Source organism: Symphalangus syndactylus, chromosome 6 (assembly GCF_028878055.3).
Source record: "Symphalangus syndactylus isolate Jambi chromosome 6, NHGRI_mSymSyn1-v2.1_pri, whole genome shotgun sequence".
NCBI classification, from domain to species: Eukaryota; Metazoa; Chordata; class Mammalia; order Primates; family Hylobatidae; genus Symphalangus; species Symphalangus syndactylus.
Window position 1 is genome coordinate 85855815 of NC_072428.2, and position 22168 is coordinate 85877982.

The 22168-nt window shown below is 35.2% G+C and overlaps 1 protein-coding gene across 6 annotated transcripts in view; it reads left to right on the forward strand.

Moving 5' to 3' along the window:
- SEMA3A (semaphorin 3A) overlaps positions 1-22168 on the forward strand; it is a 530580-nt gene that overhangs the window by 412963 nt on the left and 95449 nt on the right. For all 6 annotated transcript variants that reach the window (XM_063642072.1, XM_055283377.2, XM_063642071.1 and 3 more), the window contains one exon: positions 13012-13105. In XM_063642072.1, coding sequence (XP_063498142.1) covers positions 13012-13105 — 94 coding nt within the window. The remainder of the gene's footprint in view (positions 1-13011; positions 13106-22168) is intronic.

Below are 22168 nucleotides of genomic sequence, written 5' to 3' on the forward strand. Positions count from 1 at the left end.
AAGTTGCAAATTTTAAGCTGAGTCAGATATTAATCAAAATTTCAACTACTCAAAATAATTTATAATAAAGATTTAATATGTTTTCTCCAAATGAAAATATAATTTGGAATGATAAATGTCCAATAAATATGAATGGTAATTTTAAGCCTACAGTATAATTTTTAACATCAAACATTGTAGTTAAAAGAACAAATTAAATGCCTGATTCATTCTAGATAATGTAATTATTGTTTATTTGATGCAAAGATGTCTTGATCTCTAGACAAAAATTTTTACCAGTGAGAGAAATTATTTATAAATAATTCAAGTATTAATTATAGTGGATTATAAATAATGACCTAAAAGTCTATTCAACTGGTAATACAGAGAATCTCTATGGTGATTAAGTTGATAGCAAAAGAAGTCACTTAATATCTACATAACTAAGAACCGCCCTGCCTCTATTTTGCAATCATTAAATATATATCCCTACAATTCAACACTTAATTTAGACATAAATATTTGAAACAGTCAGGGTTTTCTTTTTCTAAATAAAACAGAGACATACTGTTAAATAGCAGTATGTGGGTACATATATATTACATAATTACATATATATAATAATAAAGCAATGAGTGAAAAGCTATGGGGATTTATGATACTATGACAATTAAACTAGAGTTTCAAATCACTTTGAAGTTTCCATTAACTTCCTTGTCCAACCATGATTAATTGCTAAACTATATAGTACCTCCACCATGAGATAGGAGAGCAAGACCACAACCCTCTGAAAACTTCGCTATTTGAAGTAAAGCTAAAGAATGGCAAGTATTTAGAAGATAAATGCAGTATAGTTTTGGAGATCAAATGAGTTACAATGGTTTAGAGGGGTTGCAAACTCAAATGTCTACAGTGCTCATGCAGGTGATATAAAAAATATAGAAACATAGTAATAGATTTTTTTAAAATGCAAAATAATAGGGAGTAATTGAAACACTAAATTCTCCCTTGAAAAGCCCTTAGGTTTCATGAAAAGGCCTTCAAATTCAAGATTTCACAACTCTGTGTCAAGTAAATAAAGCATGTCTCTGGGCTAGATTCACTCCATGCACTGTCAGTTTAAGGACTTACATAATGGGATACAGGGATCCTACTTATTGTAATACATGTCTTGTATGGTCATTGTAAAAAGTACTTAAAATAGAGAAAAACATTTATAAAATAGAATAAATTCCCAAATTCCATATGTTAAAGACTTAATATTTTAATGCATTTTCTTCAAAGTGTTTCTCCACATATCTTAAATAGTTGTCACAACATTTCATGTTGCTTCCACAATGAAATAGTAGAGTTATTAAACATCTATTTTTAACACCTATCTCATAATCAATTACATAGCTAGGCAATACTTTGCCATTCCCCCAACTGGCATTAAAATTTTTCAATATCTTAAATACTGAGTTCACCATGATGAACTTCTTGCTTTGATTTTTTTTCTTTTCTTTTCATAAAGATACATTTACAGTAAAATAATCAAGTTAAATTTTATGGACATTTTTAAGGATCTTCCAAATTCCCAAATTATTCTCTAAAATGTGCATTATCGCTAAGAATTGACAGAATTGTCTCTTTCCCAGAATAACTTTGTCAAAATAACAATTATTTTTGAAGTCTTCACTAATTTGCTAAAAGAAAATCATATAGTTACATCATACCATTATGACAGCACTTGAATGACAAGTCTTTGCTGAAACAAAGTTTGGTATAAATAAAATGTTAATCCCTTTGGCCTCGTCACTTCCCAGATGGCATCTCTGAAAAAAATTTTGAAATGTAAAGAAACCATATGACTAGATACCAATTCTTTTTACAGGACATATGCTCCTTTCTGTTGACATATTTACATTTAGGTTGATAAAATTTCCCAGTGATATCTAATCATGGATTTGACAAACACGTTTATAAAAAGAAGTGGTAAAAAAAAATAGCTTTACTTTCACAATTTGGAACTAAAAACATTGATGCTTTAAGAAATTATGAGATCACAAATAAAAATAACGGTGTTTTGAATATAGAAGACTTAAAATGCACATATGGAGAAATCAAGTCAATTGTTCTATTACTTTACTTTTTGTAGACCATTGATTTGCTTTCTGACTCAGCTTACTTTACCAGGTCTCACTGGGGCAAAATGTTGTAGAGTAAATTGTTCATGTTCTGGACTTTCTCATTCTAGCCAAGATAGAATTTTCCCTTTCATTGTTATATATCCAGGGAGTTAACAGGCATTCAAAGCTGAATAATTATACCATGGCAGGCATATGATATCTGCATAAACTCAAATTAAGCTCCTATTAAAAAGATAATCTACATGAAGTCTGAACACACATGCTTTCTGTTTTCCTTGGTTTCTACCATTAATTTTAATGATGACAAAAAGCAGATGAATTATGGCCCCAAAGTTTTTTGGGGGAACCCAGATGAATTCAGGTCCCTTAAATTTAAGAGGGCAAATCCTATTTAATCCAACTCTAAGGGCTCTGTGCATGTACATATTGTTATTAGAATGGGAATGGGTAACATGATACTAACTTTTCACAAACTTAGAAACAAGGTGACTTTATATATTTTTGCAAATGAAGTAGAAAATATGTTAATTCATTCTATTTACCTTTACTATGTTAATAGTATAACATGAAGACCATGTTAAATACACCAGTATCTGTCATGGTCAATTCAGTTCAGGTGACTTCGGGATCTAATATATGCTTGAACTACAGGAACTGCAAAGGCATATTAAGAGACAGTATATATGGTATAACAGCTCTTTATGTCTGAAGTGTATCAATAAAGTAGCATAGTTGAGTAAATCAAGTACAAAAAAAAATCAGGTTTTTATGATCTCTCCACTAACTACTGTTTCTGGAAATAGGTTATGTGGTTTTGCTACAAACCAGCTGTGTGAAATTAATCGTTACTTTACTTTGTTTCTGTCTCTTTGCTACTTTATCTACAAAAGTGGAACAATCACACCATGTATTTCAAGGGGCATTATGAGGATAAAAAAGTAAATACCTACAAAGCACTTAAAAGATTGTTCTTGGCTAATAGCTGACTAACAGTTATTAGCAATAATTATCCTAGAAAATGAATTATTCACATGCTATCTATCATAACAAAGATATACCATAAGTGTACCATAAGTGTATCTGTGGTAATAAATTATAATTAACTAAATTTCTATAGGTTTTACATATGCTTCCTTATGTTAATACACATTTTTATTTCATTTAATCCTGGAATCGGTAGAGGATTTCCATTTCATAGATAAGAATATTGACACTTCAAAGATTTTTTTTTTTTTTTTTTTTTTTTTTGAGTCGGAGTCTCGCTCTGTCGCCCAGGCTGGAGTGCAGTGGCGCAATCTCGGCTCATTGCAAGCTCCGCCTCTCGGGTTCACGCCATTCTCCTGCCTCAGCCTCTCTGAGTAGCTGGGACTACAGGCGCCCGTCACCACGCCCGGCTAATTTTTTGTATTTTTTAGTAGAGATGGGGTTTCACCGTGGTCTCGATCTCCTGACCTCATGATCTGCCCGCCTCGGCCTCCCAAAGTGCTGGGATTACAAGCGTGAGCCACCGCGCCCGGCCTTCAAAGATATTTTTAAAACTTCTTTTAGAATATGCAATCAATAATTTTACAATGAGGCACAGAATCTAGATTTCATAATCGATAAACCATAATATTTTTACTACATGCACCTTGAAGGTAAAGTAATGGGGAAATTCTTAGTCACAGAAAAGCCATATAATGCCTGGAGACCAATATCAAAGATAAGATTTCTGCTACAATAGAGAAGTGCTTGAATGGATACAATAGAAGTCAAAGTCAATGGCCAGGCACAGTGGCTCCTTCCTGTAATCCCAGCACTTTGAGAGGCTGAGGTGGGCAGATCACTTGAGGCTAAGAGTTCGAGACCAGCCTGGCCAATATGGTGAAACACCTTCTCTACTGAAACTACAAAAATTAGTGGGGCAATGGCACATGCCTGTAATCCCAGCTACTTGGGAGGCTGAGGCAGCAGAATCACTTGAATCTAGGAGGCAAAGTTTGCAGTGAGCCAAGACTGCACCACTGCACTCCAGCCTTGGTGACAGAGCTAGACTCTGTCTCAAAAAAAAAAAAAAAAAAAAAGGCCAAGCGCAGTGGCTCATGCCTGTAATCCCAGCACTGTGGGAGGCCAAGGTGGGTGGATCACCTGAGGTCAGGAGTTCAAGACCAACTTGGCCGGCTCTACTAAAAACACAAAAAATTAGCCTGGCATGGTGGCAGGTGCCTGTAATCCCAGCTACTCGGGAGGCTGAGGCAGGAGAATCACTTGAACCCGGGAGGTGGAGGTTACAGTGAGCCAAGATCACATTATTGCACTTCAGCCTGGGCAACAGCAAAACTCCGTCTCAAAAAAAAAAAAAAAAAAAGTTGAAGTCAATGAGGGCAGAGGGAAAGCATTCCTACTTGGATTCAGTCTGTAGATAAACTTTCTGGGAATGTTGTCTAGCTCAGTAATAAATATTATCTTTCCTTCTATTTTAGATTCTAGTAGAGATTCTCTAGAAACAGAGGCTTTAATCAGTAAAAAGAATTCTAGTCTAGATATAACTAAAGATCAATCATACGGATTATACATGAATATTAAACTGGACTATATTTATATAACTGGAATAATTTTACCATTAAATATGTAAAATGCATTTTTGTCAGAACAATTATTAAACAGTTATAGTTGCTTTGTAGTTGTAGTTGCTGAGATTTTTTTCCTAAAGTGTAGAGTTTTTGAAAAAATAGTGGTTGTTATTTGAGTAAGCATAATAACAATAATTAATGATTCAAAATATTTTAGTTAACAACTACATTTTAGATTTAAAACTAAATATTATAATTATTATACATCTAAAACTACTCAAAACAATTAATATAAAAAAGTTAATATACTCAGACCTAAATTTCCTTATAGGTACACGTCTTCCTTAAACTTTTATCTTTCACTGAAGTTCTCCTTTCAATTAATAATAGTAACTTATTTGCAGCAATTTATTGTTTGCTTTATTGAAGGGAAAGGTGAAATTCTAATGGAATATGGCTGTAAATCATAGTTAAATCTAAGGTAGGGTTAATACATTATAAACAAGGCAGAAAATTATACTTTCTTTTTTCATGTGAGTTTATATTTTAAATTCCTCATCACTTAGTGACAGAGATCAGGGTTACATTTCTTTGCATCTTCCCACAATGTATATTGTTAAATAACTACTTCTGACAGGCTAATTTTATGAAGCTTATAATTAGTAATTGCTTTCATATTCTTTTGAAGATCCAAGGACTCTTAATAGCTTGCAATTTTGAAATAACTATGGAAAGTAAGGAAATTTCATACAGGCCAGGAAACCAAGTTTAAGCAGTTTGATTAGCAGAAGAATGAGGGCTGAGGTTCAATAATTTAATTTATAAAAATAAGTGAATTCCATATAATAGTATGTAGGCAGTGCAAAGGAAAAGAGATTTTAAGAATCTGGATAATCTCTGTATTTATTTACAAGGATGGAGACAAAGAATAAAAGCAGATGTAAATGTAGATGTTCAGAGTGATATGACCTTAAAATTACAATGTGTTAGAAGTGGAAAGACTTTTGCCTTACCATGACTACATAAAGTCCATAAATTTTTAAGATTGCTGATAAAACATATGTATGATTTGTTTCATTTTTTTTTTTAGCTTTTTTTTAGCTTTTTTTAAGCCATAGCTTTGTTGGAACATCAAAGAGGATTCTGATGCAACAGATGTTGAGAAACATGAGTTAAAGAAACTAAGTGACTTGACCAAGTTGCAGCATACAACACTTAAAATTCCTGTAAACAGCCATAATGCATAAAAAGACCTAATTCTTCCCTTCCCAAGCTATGGCAAATCGTTCTTTGCCTGCTACCAGGCTTTTGTGTCTCTAAATCATCCCTGTCAGATTCATCATCGTATTGCACCTCTTTGATGCTATTGTTCTGCAACTAAAATTATCACTGTGTCACTGGCACCTTCTGAATACAGACTAAATTGCTTATTTTGGCATAGAAAACTCTCCACAGTTTGGTCCCCACATTTATTTTCCAGCTTCATCTTTTAATATATGTATATATTCCTCATTGTTCAAACTCAACTTTATGTTATTCTTCAAGTATGAATTATATTTATTTTCTTTGGAAATTTTGCTGGTGCTATTTTCTCTAGATAGAATAATCTGTCTCCCTGCTTTCCTCTGCCCTCTCTCTCTGGATTCTACTGGCCTCCTACACTCACATCCAGTCCACACAGACACACACACCCACACCCATATACACACGTCTTTCTACAAAATATATTTTGAAGGACTCAATCAAATAAAGCTATTATTTATATACTAAAACAGAACATTCACTTGACTCACACTGAACTCCGATGGTTTCCAGTTTCTACTATTTTAGTGTGTTATGAATACTCTAAAATAAAATAGTTTTAGTGTATTATAAATATACTAAAATAAAATTGTTTCTACTACTTTAGTGTGTTATTTAGTGTAAATGATATTATGTTTGTGAATCTTGCATTTTTATATAGTGGTTAAAACCATGTTTTTGGAAAAAGATGTAATCTAATTCTTATTCCCTCCATTATTAGCTTTGTGATTTGATGTTATATGCAGAATGTCTCAATTTTGTCGTCTGCAAAGCAGATATTATAATAATAGTATGGTTGCCATGAAGATTAAGTGAAATCATATATACCTGAAGTTTTAAGGCAATGTTAACACTTAAATGTTAAATGAAAATAGCTAACAAATAATTTATAAACTGTAATAGTGTCTGTAATGTATTATTCTTATATAATTTTTGGTATACTTTAGTGGTATACTCCTTGAGATTCACAACTAGATCTTTCACCTCCATATTCCAAATACCTATATTAACCTTACATAGTAACAGCTTAACATGTATCTACTGAATCATTAATATTTATATTAGTGCTTCAAAGACTTACATAAATTAATAAAGTCTCGAAAATAAATACAATGGTGAACATATCAAAAATAAATTATATATTTCTGTAAACAGAAAATTACATTTCACAAACCCAAGCAGCTTCTCCAGTTTCCTTCTCTGCTTGCCTACGTCCCAGAGCTGCCTGCAGTAATTCCTATTGAGCAAAAACAGTCAGGAAAGAAACTACTGGAATGATGGGATACACAGGAGAGACATTACATTAATCAGAAATAAGTTTATGTTCCACCAAGAAATAATCTGATAATTTTGCCTATCAGTGAGGCTGACCCTTTTGAGAGGGGTAATATTTATTGATAAGCTTAATATAAAAATCAGGTGAAGAATTACAAGGCCCAGTGAAAATTAAGGAGGAACAAGATTATAAAGATAAAGGGACTTTAAACTATAGGTTTTATTTTTTAATCTTTTATAACAAAAGTAGACTAATATTTGAAGTCTGTAAGCATCAATAATATATTAATAATAACACACATACCACCAAGACGTTAAAGAGTATCATGTTTCCCAAAATTCACTTTAAAACTTGGTAATGTTTGAATTTTGTAGGCTAACATCTCCTACACAATTGTGTTCACATCTGTGTCAGATCCTTAACTTATCAGCTCCTGAAGGTGAAATTATTAGTTCCTGGGATGTGTCTTTGCTACTCCCTGTATGTAGTTTTTCCACAGTCTCTTCCAACCAGTTACTAATTTTTTCACTCATTCACTGATTCTTTTATGAGCTTTAACTCAGTGCAAAGCTCTATATTTATGTTTGAAAGAAATATAGTTAGATTTGTCCCTTACATTTAAAAAAACTAATAAAAAAAAGGAATACATGCATCACCGAATATCAAGTTTGAAGTTTAAAGAAAATAACAGAAGAAAGATATGGATAGATTGCTATGCAAGTTCCAGAGAGAAAACATTTTTCTCTGCTGGAGAAAATAAATGGACATTTAATGTACTGTGTATCATGTCCTAATCTTTACATAATAGGTAAAATTTGTACCTGCTTAGATTAGGGAAAAGTGACTCCAAGTACATGAAGAATGACATACAGGAAAAATAGAGTGAGTATTTGTTCATCTGTCCTGCCATTAAATACCACTTCGCGTAACTCCTGGCCTAAAAAAGAATTAACCCAAAAACTAAACTAATGTTTTCAGTGTGATCCCTCCTTGTAGATCTCATGGACTTTTTCTACTATGATTGTGATCTGGTGTCAAAATTTCTCTTCCTGGAGATCCTCTGACTGCTGACTCTATATTGTGTGCTGTTAAGGGCATAGGATTCAGAATTTGGACACGTGTCGTTCAGTGGAAATGTTCTACGTTTGCCTTTTTCCATTATGGAAGCACTAGCCGTATGTGACTATTAACATCTTGAAATGTGACTCATGAAGCTGACGAATGGAGTTTTTCCTTTTGATTAGTTTAAATTAAATAACTACATGCAACGTGTGACTGTAGTATTGCACAGTGTATATCTAAAGTTGCCTTTTAAGGAAAAGTAAATTATGGATAAATTTGATCTGCAGAAGGATCTCTTTTGGTCAAAGTGCAATATGTCACAATATTTCCTTTGAGATCTTATTACACTCTTTATTTGCTGAAGCCAGTAGTTTCACCCCATATAGTTATTGCCTGTATACTATTGTTAATTCAAGTATGTGCAAAGGAAGACTAACTAATTATATCAGCAGGAATCTCTGAAGACTTCCAGGAAGTGACTTTTGAATTTAATCTCAAAGGAAAAGAAGGTCACCCTCAGGCTGGGGACTGAGGATGAGTGAGAGCAGAAGGAAGGGGTCTCAGGCAGAGATGAGAAAAGGATGGCATGACCAGGGGAATATTCAATAATTTAGCATAACTGGTATACAAAGTGTCTTTTGCGAGAAACAAAAAGGCAGAAAATGCCATTTGAAAAATAATATACATTCTTTCAATACCATCCAACTATTAGTTTTTGCATAATTTTATGCAGTTTCCCACCTAAAATATTCATCTTATCACATATATAAAGGTTTCCTTTCCTTTCTTTTTCTGTTACAAACATCATTTACGTTTTAATCATTAAACACAACAACTAAGATTACAACTTTGTTACCTAAATTTATGACTTGGACAAGATTGAGATTTAGGAAATTTATTGCCATGAAGTCACCAATGGTTTATAATTTATAAGACTTTGGATTAGACATTAGCACAGTTATTATTTTCTCTAATGCTTTACCTCACCACAGTCTAATAACATTCAGGAAATCCAAAAGACAAAGGGGAGAGAGTGGTCTTGAAAGCTAAAAACAGTCGTTGAAAACTGATGCAATCATGTAATAAAATATAGCACAATAACTTATATGATATGCTCATAGCATCTGCTAAAGCAATTAGAATCCGTGTAGCTAAAGTTTTATACATGTATTTCTACAGTGAAAACTCTTTCAGCCCATGTAAGACATTTAAGTTATGCAGTTTAATTGTGTACATTGGTCTTAGGATTTTCAGTCTTATTACTTGCATATGCGATCTATTTTACACTCTTCCAAAACAGAAATCCACTGGGTAGCAATCAGATTTTGAAAGTCCTTCCAAGTAAAGCCAGATAGTGGTCTATGTGATATTTTTCATATGATAACATAGGGTGTTAATATGCAATTATATTAACACTGTTCGTTCATGATAATTCAATACCTTCACACATCTAAATTAAGGTCTTGCTCATTAGATAACAGAAACAGCAATATTAGTGTCTCTTTATATCAATGACGTTAAATTTATCAGATATATTAAAGAGAACATTGTTTTAATTGATGATTTTCACATGCATTCTATGTAATAATGTTGTAACTTTTAGAGATTTTTAACAAAATATTTTAATGAATTGGCAGTTATATTCCTTTTGAAAGAATGTCTCATATTAGAAAAATAATGTACTTTTTCTAATTTAAATGATTTTTCATGAAACCTTTTCAAATATCTTCTCATCTACCTATAAGAAAGAATTTTCAATGCATTGTGAAAGGTCAAAATATTTACAGATATTTCAAACATGCTTTATAATTTTGTCTGATAAAAATATAGGCTGGCATTTCTACTGTGACATAAGATATTTTGATCATAGTGGAACAGAATAAGTTTACTGTAACAACTATAAACAATGGTTAAGGGAAATTAATAAATCTGTTTCAAGGGCATACTAAGTATTTTGTAGACATTATAACAAGAATTCTTCACTTCAACTATGAGATTTTCTTATCTGCTTATTACAGGAGTCTGAGTTTCAGAAGGGTGTAGTAACTTGCTTGAGGCACAGAGCCAATAAAAGGCACAGCCAGAGATAACACCCAGTTCTGCCTGATTTCAACATCCTTAAAGCCCATTATTACATGTAATGGGCATGAATTTTACACTACAAACATGTGTAAGAAATGTCATTTTATCTCCCTATCCAAAAATCAAATTATATTTATTTCAGATCCCCATCTCACTAGACTGGAAAGGAAATTCAATTTATTCTCTATGGAATTGTGTAAGAATATAGAAGATTTACATAGTAGATTCCCAGAAACTTGGGTAGGAGTTCCATTAAAAGGAAACATATTATGTATCAGTAAAAGAGGTGACTAACTTAGTATTTATTTATAGGGTTGAACAAAGAAGAGGAAAGGAAAGGGATGCCAGCTTTGAACACATTACCTGACACCATGACGAAGGATAGTTTTTCATCTTCTCTTGAACCATAACTGACATGCTTAACCTCTCTTCCTATGAGGTCTAATCCTTTACCTTGTAAATCAAATACTGCATGAAATTGGAAGCACTTCTCATCTACCTTGGCATTGTGTGATTAACTTGGACATATGATCCCAGACATAAAGTATCTTATGCTTTGAGGAGATAGAGCATCTGTATGTATCAGTAGTGTAAAATGTCTTATTGAGTACAAGAAAATATAACAATATTTATAACAATAATTTCTACCACACTACCTCTTCGTTCTGCTGCTTCTTTTAATCTGTAACATATAGTCATATATACGAATTTTAATATTTTGTATGAATTGTGACAATAGAGTATAGGTCTTTTATTATGTTTCCTTTTTACTATTTCCTAATTTCTCACCAAAATACACATATATCTGGGTATTTCTTTAATGATTCTTCTAAGTTTTTAAATAAAATATGTCATTTCATATAATTTTAATATTTAAATGCCTATGATAAATTCATATTTGTGAAAAAGTTTGGAATTTAGTGATTTATATAAATGTCTCAATGTAATATTTCTTTGACATTATGTTAGGAAAGTTGAAAATAGTGGCAATAACCTGTGTTAATTTCCATATTATTTTGCTATACTGGTAATACTAACATTATTAATAGAATAGAAATAAATAGCATCTTTAAAATTTTGCTGCTTTTAAAATGTTTTAAATAAATTATTTAACCCTCCCAATTAACTTGTGAGGTTAAATATCCTTATATGTGCTGATATTTTAGGACCAGAGGCTTACAGATATGAAACAGTGACCAGAAAACCAGAGCTAAGCCTGGTGCCTGGCTCATTGCTTTTTCCACTATAATTTAGTACAGGTCTGTGAAAGCCCATAAATTATTTCACAGTATAGATTTTAGAACTAAGCTAAAGAAATATCATTGGTACAGGACAGCTAATTGCCAAATACAGAATAAATGCAAAGAAAGAAGAATAGAATTGGTAATTCTCATTCACAGTAATAAAAACAGAACACTTGGAATTTCTTCCTTTTTTTTAACTTTCGTCCTTAATTCAAATGAGTTTTAAGAGTAATAATTTGAAACCCTGCCATTAGTTCCATCAGAAATATTAAATGTTAAACAAATTGATCCTTATTGATCATAAAATGGACACCATTTACTATACCAAGATGGTAGAAAATACTTTTATGTGAATAGTAGAGAAATTGCCAAAAAATAAAAAGCTATTTTATTTCAGTCTGTGGACAACTTAATGTGCTACTGGAAAAAGCATACATATTCTTATCTAATTAATTCCCAGAGCACTTGGTTCTTAAAAGAATGCTCAGAAATGTCCCCAGATTTACTCCACTGTCACATATAGAGTGCTGTAGGTAGACACATTCTGACAACAGGGTCTCAAGCATGAATTCGTTATCTCCTTTTCGAGATTTTTGATGTCATGCTTTCCTGCACATATTCTACCTTGAGACATGTGTATATTTTTTATAGGTAGTCAAAAATTCATTCCTGTTTCTGAGTACTTAGGGACCCAACAGAGCAGGCTTTCCTGTGGTAATAATGTGCTTGTTACTCCAATGACACCACCTCCAGGCACACTGCTCTCCTAACCTGGGATATTTCCCTCTTAGAGAAGTGAATGAAGCATTTCAGGCACTTCACCTGCTGCTGATGTAACTTAAAAATACACAAGAAGCATGTAGCCACCAAAGATGCACAAAGGACATAGTGGGGAAAATAAATTTGATGGCTATTTAGCATGTCTTCCGGAAAGTACATACAGACAAGATTGTGTAATTTATTCTAGACAACTAACATAATGAATTGCTATTTTTCTTTTCTACAAAGGAAGGAAATGAGTCATTTTATTTAAGTTTAACATTCTTTCCTCAAAAGCCATTATGATAGATTTTAACATACCTGTGTGATAAAATAATCACTCTCCTCTTATCATGACACATCCTGTTCTTTATAGTTCATTTACACATTATTACTTGCAAAGTGCTAACTGCTACTAAATATCATTAAACTAAGTAGATATTTGGCTAGTATTACCTATTTTCAATACACTTGATTTATTTTGCCATCTCAGAAGTTTGAACAAATAAAAATAACTCTTGTGTTGGACATGAATACTTGACATCTCTCTGATTAACTGATGTGTTGAAAACACTCCTTTTTATATATAAAGGAAACCCTTTTCTCTTTCTTTTTTAAATCTACAGGACAATATTTTTAAGCTGGAGAACTCACATTTTGAAAACGGCCGTGGGAAGAGTCCATATGACCCTAAGCTGCTGACAGCATCCCTTTTAATAGGTGCGTAGTCAACAATCAAATAGTGAGTTTTCTATAGATAACAAACAGGTTGCATGTTCTTTTTTATCTACCAAGATTTTCCATTATGAAATAATAATTGTTTTAGAAGGACATTAGTTGTGATATATTCAAATGTTTGAAAATGAAGAAGAAACACTAAATGCTATTTTGCTTATTGTACCAACTAGTCTGATTCTTTTTAATGGAAATGGAATAGGATCTTAAAATGGCCTCTCAATTACTATGCATCCCCACTTGGTATAGTTGGCAGAGACCCATTGTGTTACCTTGTGCTGGCTCATCCTAATATCATATTACATATACAGGCTAAGGGAAGATACATTCTATATTCACCTTTTATGAAATTAGCTCTTCTTTTTTGGAAAATCTAACAAAATATTTGATGTGACGTCCTCTACCTTTTTCTGTAACCATCGTCTTTTCTAGTTTTCTCCTCTTTTCATTAAGCATTGCTGATAAGTGGGGAATTCTTATAGTTCAAAATAATAGAAGTAGATACAAATAAGATAAAACTTTAGTCTGTATTGAAAAATAAAGAATTTTTTCCAGACTCTTAACTACCTCTGGACTGGAGTTAACTAAATACACAAACAAAAAGTGGCAAATCATGAAGCAATTTTTAAATTTTTTATTTTCTCTTTCTTTTATCATTTTTTTCTTTCTTTTTTATTTTGTAAATTTTGAGCATACCAACAACCTAAAACATAAAAAACTCTGGGTCATGATTCTGTTCTTGAACATATTTTTCTACATAATTGTGTAGAAATTATGTACCTTTTGTTTTCCTTTTCTATGCAATATGCAAAAGAATTATTTAATAGCACAACAAAATGAAACTTTTCAAATCTAAAATTTCTAATTAAATTTTAAATAATAAATCTTGATTAAAAAATTAAATTTAGGTTATCTGATGTGTCATAAGTTTATAAAATTTTCCATGTTTCTCTTCTTATAATTTTTTTCTACTCAGAAAAATAAATTCTAGTCATATTGACTGCCATATTAACCATGAAGATATATATACATTTTTTCTGTATTTTCTAGTGTTTTCTTTTATCACCATGTTTCACTGATCCTTATTCTATTAAGAAGAAATCCATTGTGGCATGAATTATCTCCTCTGTTGCTTTTCAAATGTGAACACTTTCAGTCCATTTCATGCATTTATGCAGCATTTTAACAAAAGTTTAAGACCTGAAGGAAGGCAGCATACCAGCACACTTATAATTTTCCTATTCACGGTTGGCCTAGTGATTATTTGTGGATGGCTTCCTCAAAAATACATGCTGAAATTTGAACGTTGTTTTAAACAAAGGGTAGGAGTCATATTTTGTATGAACTTACAGCCTATGCTTATTCAAATTGCACACTGAAAAAAGGATAGATATTCCTTAAAAAGCAGTATGCTCAAGTGTGCCCAAAGCAGCTTTACTTCATGGTATGTTTCTCAATAGGGGCTTGCTTGATTATTTATTTTAATATTCCGCTGAGAAAGAATGATGACAAGTAGGTATTACATAGTTCATATGGTATGCAACCACCCAAAGTCCACAAAGAAAATGAAACTCCACAGTTTTAGTTTTATATTTGAGTATCTTTGAAAAAGTTATGTAGGTTTATGAAAAGGCAGAGAGAATGAGCAAAGTTCAGTGAGTCAAGAAGAGGACGTGGCTAGAAAGAACAATAGGTGTTTCAGAAAAAGAACTTTCAGATGGAAGTGCAGACCTAACCTATCCAATATGGTAAAATAATTTAGTAATTTTCAGAGGTATGTAGTGCTTATTGACAAGACCAAATAAATTAACTTCTGAATTCATTGAATAGCAAGATACAGAAAAAGAAACAGGCCATGTTATACCTGGCAAAATCCTTCAAAATACCTGAAACGCCATTTTAATTCAAGAGCGGAAACTCTCTGTGTTGAAGTTATTTGCTTGCTTTATAACTGTGCTATAAATTCTTCCTCTTATGGTACATTTAGTTCCCCTTGTTGGGTTTTCATTGGCATTTTCTCTCATACTGCTCTGAAAAGAATGCTCACTAGTTTAATGGAGCTTTTTAACATAAATATTTTCTACAGCACTTCCCAAACTCTTTTACATACAAGGGTAACAGCTGTCTCAGAAATATACAGGTTGTACTTTGTATCTCAGAAAATGGCCATTGGGAAAACCTATGTTCCCAAAAGCTTTTGGATACACCTTCCTCATTGGTACAAATAAGATAGAAATTTTAAGGTGGTTCCAGGCTTCTTCCTTCCCCAATACTGGGAGATAAAATTTCAGGTTGGGCTCAAACCATCTGTAAACTGGCTAGATGGATCTTGGCAGCAAATATTTTTTATACCACCAATCCCACTAGGAAAGAAGTAGTTTCAAACAGTAGTAAACTTTAAAACCAGATGACAGCTTAAAATTTTTAGTTTACAAAAACTAGCAAGGTTTAATATGACTTCTTTCCAAAATGCCATGGGTTTTTAAGCTGAGGACTGTTGAGAATATGGATTCTCTCTTGAGCAATGCAAAGCTACTGAATGAAGTCCTCAAATCCAAGAACATGTCCTAAGTTTTTCAAACCAACATAGTAAAGTTAATTTTGCAATCTCCTTTAAAAGTGATCATTTTGTCAAGATGAATTTGCTCTAGTCTTTATTTATTTATTTATTTATTTATTTTTTTCTTGCTCTGTCACCCAGGCTGGAGTGCAGTGGCATGATCTCAGCTAACTGCAACCTCCGTCTCCCGGGTTCAAGCAATTCTCCTGCCTCAGCCTCCTAAGTAGGTTAGACTACAGGCATGTGCCATCAGGCCTGGCTAATTTTTGTATTTTTAGGAGAGACAAGGTTTCACCATGTTGGTCAGGCTGGTCTCGAACTTCTGACCTCAGGTGATCCACCCACCTCAGCCTCCCAAAGTGCTGGGATTACAGGTGTGAGCCACAGCGCCTGGCCTTATTTGTTTTTACTCTTTCTTATTTCATCCACCTGCAAATTTTTTTTATGAATATTTTTAAAAAATCTTTTATCAAAGATAGCAATTACTCACTTGCTAATAATAAATGCCAGGTGTGAACATAGCACAAGGATAAGCCTCAGTATTTTCCAACACTAATTAAGTACTATCTCACATTTTCATGATGTGAAAGAGTAGTCAACTTGAGAGCAATTTTATTTTTTCATTGAAATCTTCTCCGGGCAATGAAGCACTAATAATTTAGAAATATTCCATCCCTAAGAGGTATTATTGAGACCTATTTCAAAGGTCTGAGACTTTTAGCTAAGGTTATATCCTCAAGTCAAAATGCTATCTTGTCTCAGGAAAGAGCATAATTTGACATTACAAAATGCTCTCACTTGATATTAGAGCAAATAAGGAACTCTCTAAGTTAATCAGATACAATTGAAAAAATTATTTGAAGCTCTCTGAGCCTCAGTTTCCTTGTACATGAAATGGTATGGCAGTATTACTTTCACTAGTGTGTTGTGAGAAATGAGACAATGTAATAGCATACTATTATTTTCAGTGCTTGTGTAATTCTGGAATATATGCAAAGATAAAATAAGCAAACTTGCAGCAGTAGTTGCCTGTAGAAAGGCTGGGAGGGAGATTTGGTACCTTATAAATTTTACATTTTCAATTTTATACCATGTAGACATAGAAACTGTTGAAAATTTTTAATTTTAAAAGAACAACATAAGTAATGAAGCCAACATATTATATTTATTGATATAGAGAATGTGCCCAATAAATATAATAGTGTAAAATTTTTCTTTCATCCATGGATTTCATCCGTGCTCTGCGTGTGTGTGTGTGTGTGTGTGTGTGTGTGTGTGTGTGTCTGTGTGTGAGAGATAGAGGGGATATTTTCTTTTTTTTTCTTCCCCCTTCTGTTTCTAATTTCTTTGGTACTCTGTGAGTGGAATTTACTTAAGGTGTTAACAACATAATGGCTTGGTGTTTAAATTTGTTTGATATTTTGCTCACATCCATGTCACACTTTTCACCTGTGTTAGTAATGCTGCAATTTCATCAGGAAATGTGGTTTTGTTTCCACCTTCTGTTTCTCCTCACCACACCCTTCTTAGGAATTGTAACCCAATACATTCACTGATCTAAGCCACATTTTTACTTCATTTTGAGTTTTGAGCAGAAAGTCTAGAGTATATATGAACTTTTGTTTTTAATACATACTTCTCAGGCAACTAAGCCATAATAGAAATGCAGTTCACAAAACTGTTTTTGTTCATCTCAGTAAAGTATGCTCTCCTGTGAAGAGAGTTAAGAAAGCTTCCAGTTAAGAAAGAATGGTCGTATACTCAAAGAGCAACTTTTGTGTTTGACAGTTTCTGGATGATAGTTTACATTTGTCAGCACAAATTTGTCTTAGTTCAATATATTATTTTTGAAATGTTAAACTGCCCATGTGGTATTTTTTTAGAGAGGCTTAAAGATCTTGTAGGGTATAGTATTCACAACCACCTTTTAATGTAGATAATAATTTCTAGATATATGATTCTACCATCAATTTAATAAAATTGGACAAATGTTTATTTCTTTCACAATTGGCTTAGTATGTGCGAACAGCTCTAAAGTATGTATCTCAGTTATCATGCCACTTGAATAATTGCAGAATAACATTTAACTAATACACTACTTCAGATTTTCAATAAGACATATTAGGATCAGAAAATTGTCAAATTAACACTATGCTTAAGAATCAACATATAATTTGATAACTTCATAAGTGGCCTAGAAACCACAAAAGAAGTTTTTAAAAAATATATCCGTTCTCCAAAATAAGCCAACGGAGGTACTGTAAATTTTTTTCTTTTTCTTTTTTTTTTATTTGAGCAACATGGCTGTTTATTTCACCTGAGTGCAGGCCGGCTGAGTCTGAAAAGAGAGTCAGGGAAGGGAGATAGGGGTGGGGCCGTTTTATAGGATTTGGGTAGGTAAAGGAAAATTACAGTCAAAGGGGGTTTGCTCTCTGGCGGGCAGGAGTGGGGGTCGCTAGGTGCTCAGTGGGGGAGCTTTTTGAGCCAGGATGAGCCAGGAAAAGGACTTTCACAAGGTAATGTCATCACTTAAGGCAAGGACCAGCCATTTACACTTCTTTTGTGGTGGAATGTCATCAGTTAAGGCACGGCAGGGCCTTTTCACTTCTTTTGTGATTCTTCAGTTACTTCAGGACATCTGGGCGTATACGTGCAAGTCACAGAGGATGCGATGGCTTGGCTTGGGCTCAGAGGCCTGACATTCCTGCCTTCTTATATTAATAAGAAAAATAAAATAGTGTTGAAGTGTTGGGGCGGCAAAAATTTTTGGGGGGTGGTATGGAGAGAGAGAATGGGCGATCTTTCTCAGGGCTGCTTCGAGCGGGATTAGGGGTGGCGTGGGAACCTTGAGTGGGAGAGATTAAGCTGAAGGAAGATTTTGTGGTAAGGGGTGACATTGTGGGGATGTTAGAAGAAACATTTGTCGTATAGAATGATTGATGATGGCCTGCATAGGGTTTTGGATGAATTGAGAAACTAAATGGAATAAGAGAAGGAGAAAAACAGGTATTAAAGGTCTAAGAATTGGGAGGATCTAGGACATCTGATTAGAGAGTGCCTAAGGAGATTCAGCATAGTCCTGCCAGCAAAGATTATTTATTTACTTCAAGAGCTAAGAGTGGCAGTTTGGGGATAGCACGAGGAGATATCAGCTGTGATGGCTTGGAGAAACAGTGTAAACCGGCAGTGTAAACAAGAGCAGGGCATGTGTGAGTAGTTGAGAATAGAGAATAGGAGTATGACTAGACAGAAAATAGTAGGGATGACAAGATTTTTTCGGGCACATTCTAAGTTGGTACAGTGTCTGGAATGAGACTGGGGCCTAATAAAAAGGAGCATCTATAAAGGAGCTTAAATGGGCTGTACCTTGTAGCATTCGGAGGACAGGCCTGAATTCTGAGAAGTGAAAGTGGTAAAAGTATTGTCCAGTCCTTTTTAAGTTGGTGGCTGAGCTTGGTGAGGTGTGTTTTTAATAGACCATTAGTCTGTCACTGAATACTAAGAGCCTGAAAAAATGCTTGGCTGATTTGACTAATAAAGGCTGGTCAGTTATCAGACTGTATAGAGGTGAGAAGGCTAAACTGAGGAATTATGTCTGACAGAAGGGAAGAAGTGACTGCGGTGGCCTTCTCAGACCCTGTAGGAAAGGACTCTACTTATCCAGTGAAAGTGTCTACCTAGACTAAGAGGTATTTTAGTTATCTTACTCGGAGCATGTTGAGTAAAGCTAATTTGCTGGTCCTGGGTGGGGGCAAATCCTTGAGCTTGGTGTGTAGGGAAGGGAGGGGGCCTGAATAATCCATGAGGAGTAGTAGAATAGCAGATGGAACACTGAGAAGTTATTTCTTTGAGGATAGATTTCCACGATGGAAAGGAAATGAGAGGTTCTAAGAGGGGGGCTAGTGGCTTGTACTATAGCATAGCCTGCCTTTGCTGGTGTGTGGCGATTAGGCCTGGTGGAACTGCCATCAATAAACTAAGTGTGATCAGGGTGAGAAACAGGGAAGAAGGAAATGTGGGGAAATGGGGTGAACGTCAGGTGGATCAGAGAGATGTAGTCATGAGGGTCAGGTGTGGTATCTGGAATAATGTGGGAGGCCAGATTGAAGTCCGGGGCAGGAACAATGGTAATTGTGGAGACTTAACGAAGAGTGAGTACAGCTGAAGGAGCCAGGGAGCAGAAAGTATATGTATCAGGTGTGAGTAAGAAAACAGATTTTGGAAATTATGAGAGCTGTAGAGAGTGAGTTGAGCATAGTTTGTGATTTTTTGGGCCTCTAAAAGTATTAAAACAGTGGCAGCCGCTGCACACAGACATAAGGGCTAGGCTAAAACAGTAAGGTCAAGTTGTTTGGACAAAAAGGCTACAGGGTGCAGTCCTGGCTCTTGTGTAAGAATTCTGACCGCACTAACCATGCCTAGGAAGGAAAAGAGTTGTTGTTTTGTAAGGGATTGAGGTTTGGGAGATTAATTGGACACGATCAGCAGGGAGAGCACGTGTGTTTTTATGAGAATTATGCTGAGATAGGTAACAGATGAGGATAAAATTTGGGCTTGACTGAAGTAATGGGAGCTGTCTGTGAAGCCTTGCAGCAGTACAGCCCAGGTAATTTGCTGAGCCTAATGGGTGTCAGGGTCAGTCTAAGTGAAAGCAAAGAGAGGCTGGGACGAGGGGTGCAGGGGAATAGTGAAAAAAGCATCTTTAAGATCGAGAACGGAATAGTGAGTTGTGGAGGAAGGTATTGAGGACAAAAGAGTGGATGGGTTGGGCACCACAGGATGGATAGGCAAAACAATTTGGTTGATAAGGCGCAGATCCTGAACTAATCTGTAAGACTTGTCCAGTTTTTGGACAGGTAAAACAGGGGAATTGTAAGGAGAGTTATAGGTTTTAGAAGCCCATGCTGTGGCAGACGAGTGATAACAGGCTTTAATCCTTTTAAAGCGTGCTGTGGGATGGGATATTGGCGTTGAGCGGGGTAAGGGTGATTAGGTTTTAATGGGATGGTAACGGGTATGTGATCGGTTGCCAGGGAAGGAGTAGAGATGTCCCATACTTGTGGGTTAAGGTGGGGGGATACGAGAGGAAGACGTGAAGGAGGCTTTGGGTTGGGGAGGAGGGCGGCAATGAGATGCGGCTGTAGTCCAGGAATAGTCAGGGAAGCAGATAATTTAGTTAAAATATCTCGGCCTAATGAGGGAACTGGGCAGGTGGGGATAAATAAAAAAGAGTGCACAAAAGAGTGTTGTCCAAATTGGCACCAGAGTGGGGGAGTTTTCAGGGGTTTAGAAGCCTGGCTGTCAATACCCACAACAGTTATGGAGGCAAGGGAAACAGGCCCTTGAAAAGAAAGTAATGTGGAGTGGGTAGCCTCCGTTTTGACTAAGGGGACGGACTTACCTTCTACTGTGAGAGTTACCGGAAGCTCGGCGTCGGTGATGGTCTACTGGGCTTCTGAGGTGATCGGGCAGCGTCAGTCTTCAGCCGCTAAGCTGAGAAGGAGTCAGTCAGAGAGCCTTGGGCCAGAGTTCCAGGGGCTCTGGCAGTGGCTGCCAGGTGAGTTGAACAGTCCGATTTCCATAGAGGTCCTGCACAGATGGGACATGGCTTAGGAGGAATCCTGGGCTGCAGGCAATCCTTGGCCTGGTGGTCAGATTTCTGGCACTTGTAGCAAGCTCCTGGGGGAGGAGGTTCTGGACAAGCGCCTGGCCACTGCGGTTCAGACGTTTGGAAGTTCTTGTGTGCTGGAGATGTGGCTGGGGTTTGTTTCACAGTGGAGGCAAGGAATTGCAACTTTTTTCTATTATTGTACACCTTGAAGGCAAGGTTAATTAAATCCTGTTGTAGGGTTTCAGGGCCGGAATTTAATTTTTGGAGTTTTATTTAATGTCGGGAGCAGATTGGGTAATAAAATGTATTTTGAGAATAAGACGGCCTTTTGACCTTTTAGGGTCTAGGGCTGTAAAGTTCTCAGGGTTGCTGCCAAACGAGTCATGAACTGGGCTGGATTTTTATATTTGAAAAAGAGCCTAAACGCTATCTGATTTGGGATAAAGAAAAAGGAGCATTAACCTTAACTATGCCTTTAGCTCTAGCCACCTTTTTAAGAGTAAATTGCTGGGCAGGTGGGGGAGGGCTAGTCACAGAACAAAACTGTAAGCCAGACCCGGTGTGAGGAGAGGAGGTGATAAAAGGATTATAGGGTGGAGGAGCAGACGCTGAGGAAGAATTGGGACCTAGCTCGGCCTGGTGAGGAGGGGAGAGGTCAGATGGGTCTATAGAAAAGGAAGATTAGAAAGACTCAGCGACGCTTGGGGTTGGGACTGAGGGGACAGGAAGGAGGGAGAAAGAAGGAAGATTTGGGACGAGCTTCATTGGGCACAGAGACTAGGAAGGGGCCGATGTGTAAAAGAATGCCTGGACGTCAGACACCTCAGACCGTTTGCCCATTTTACGACAAGAATTATTTAGATCTTGCAGGATGGAA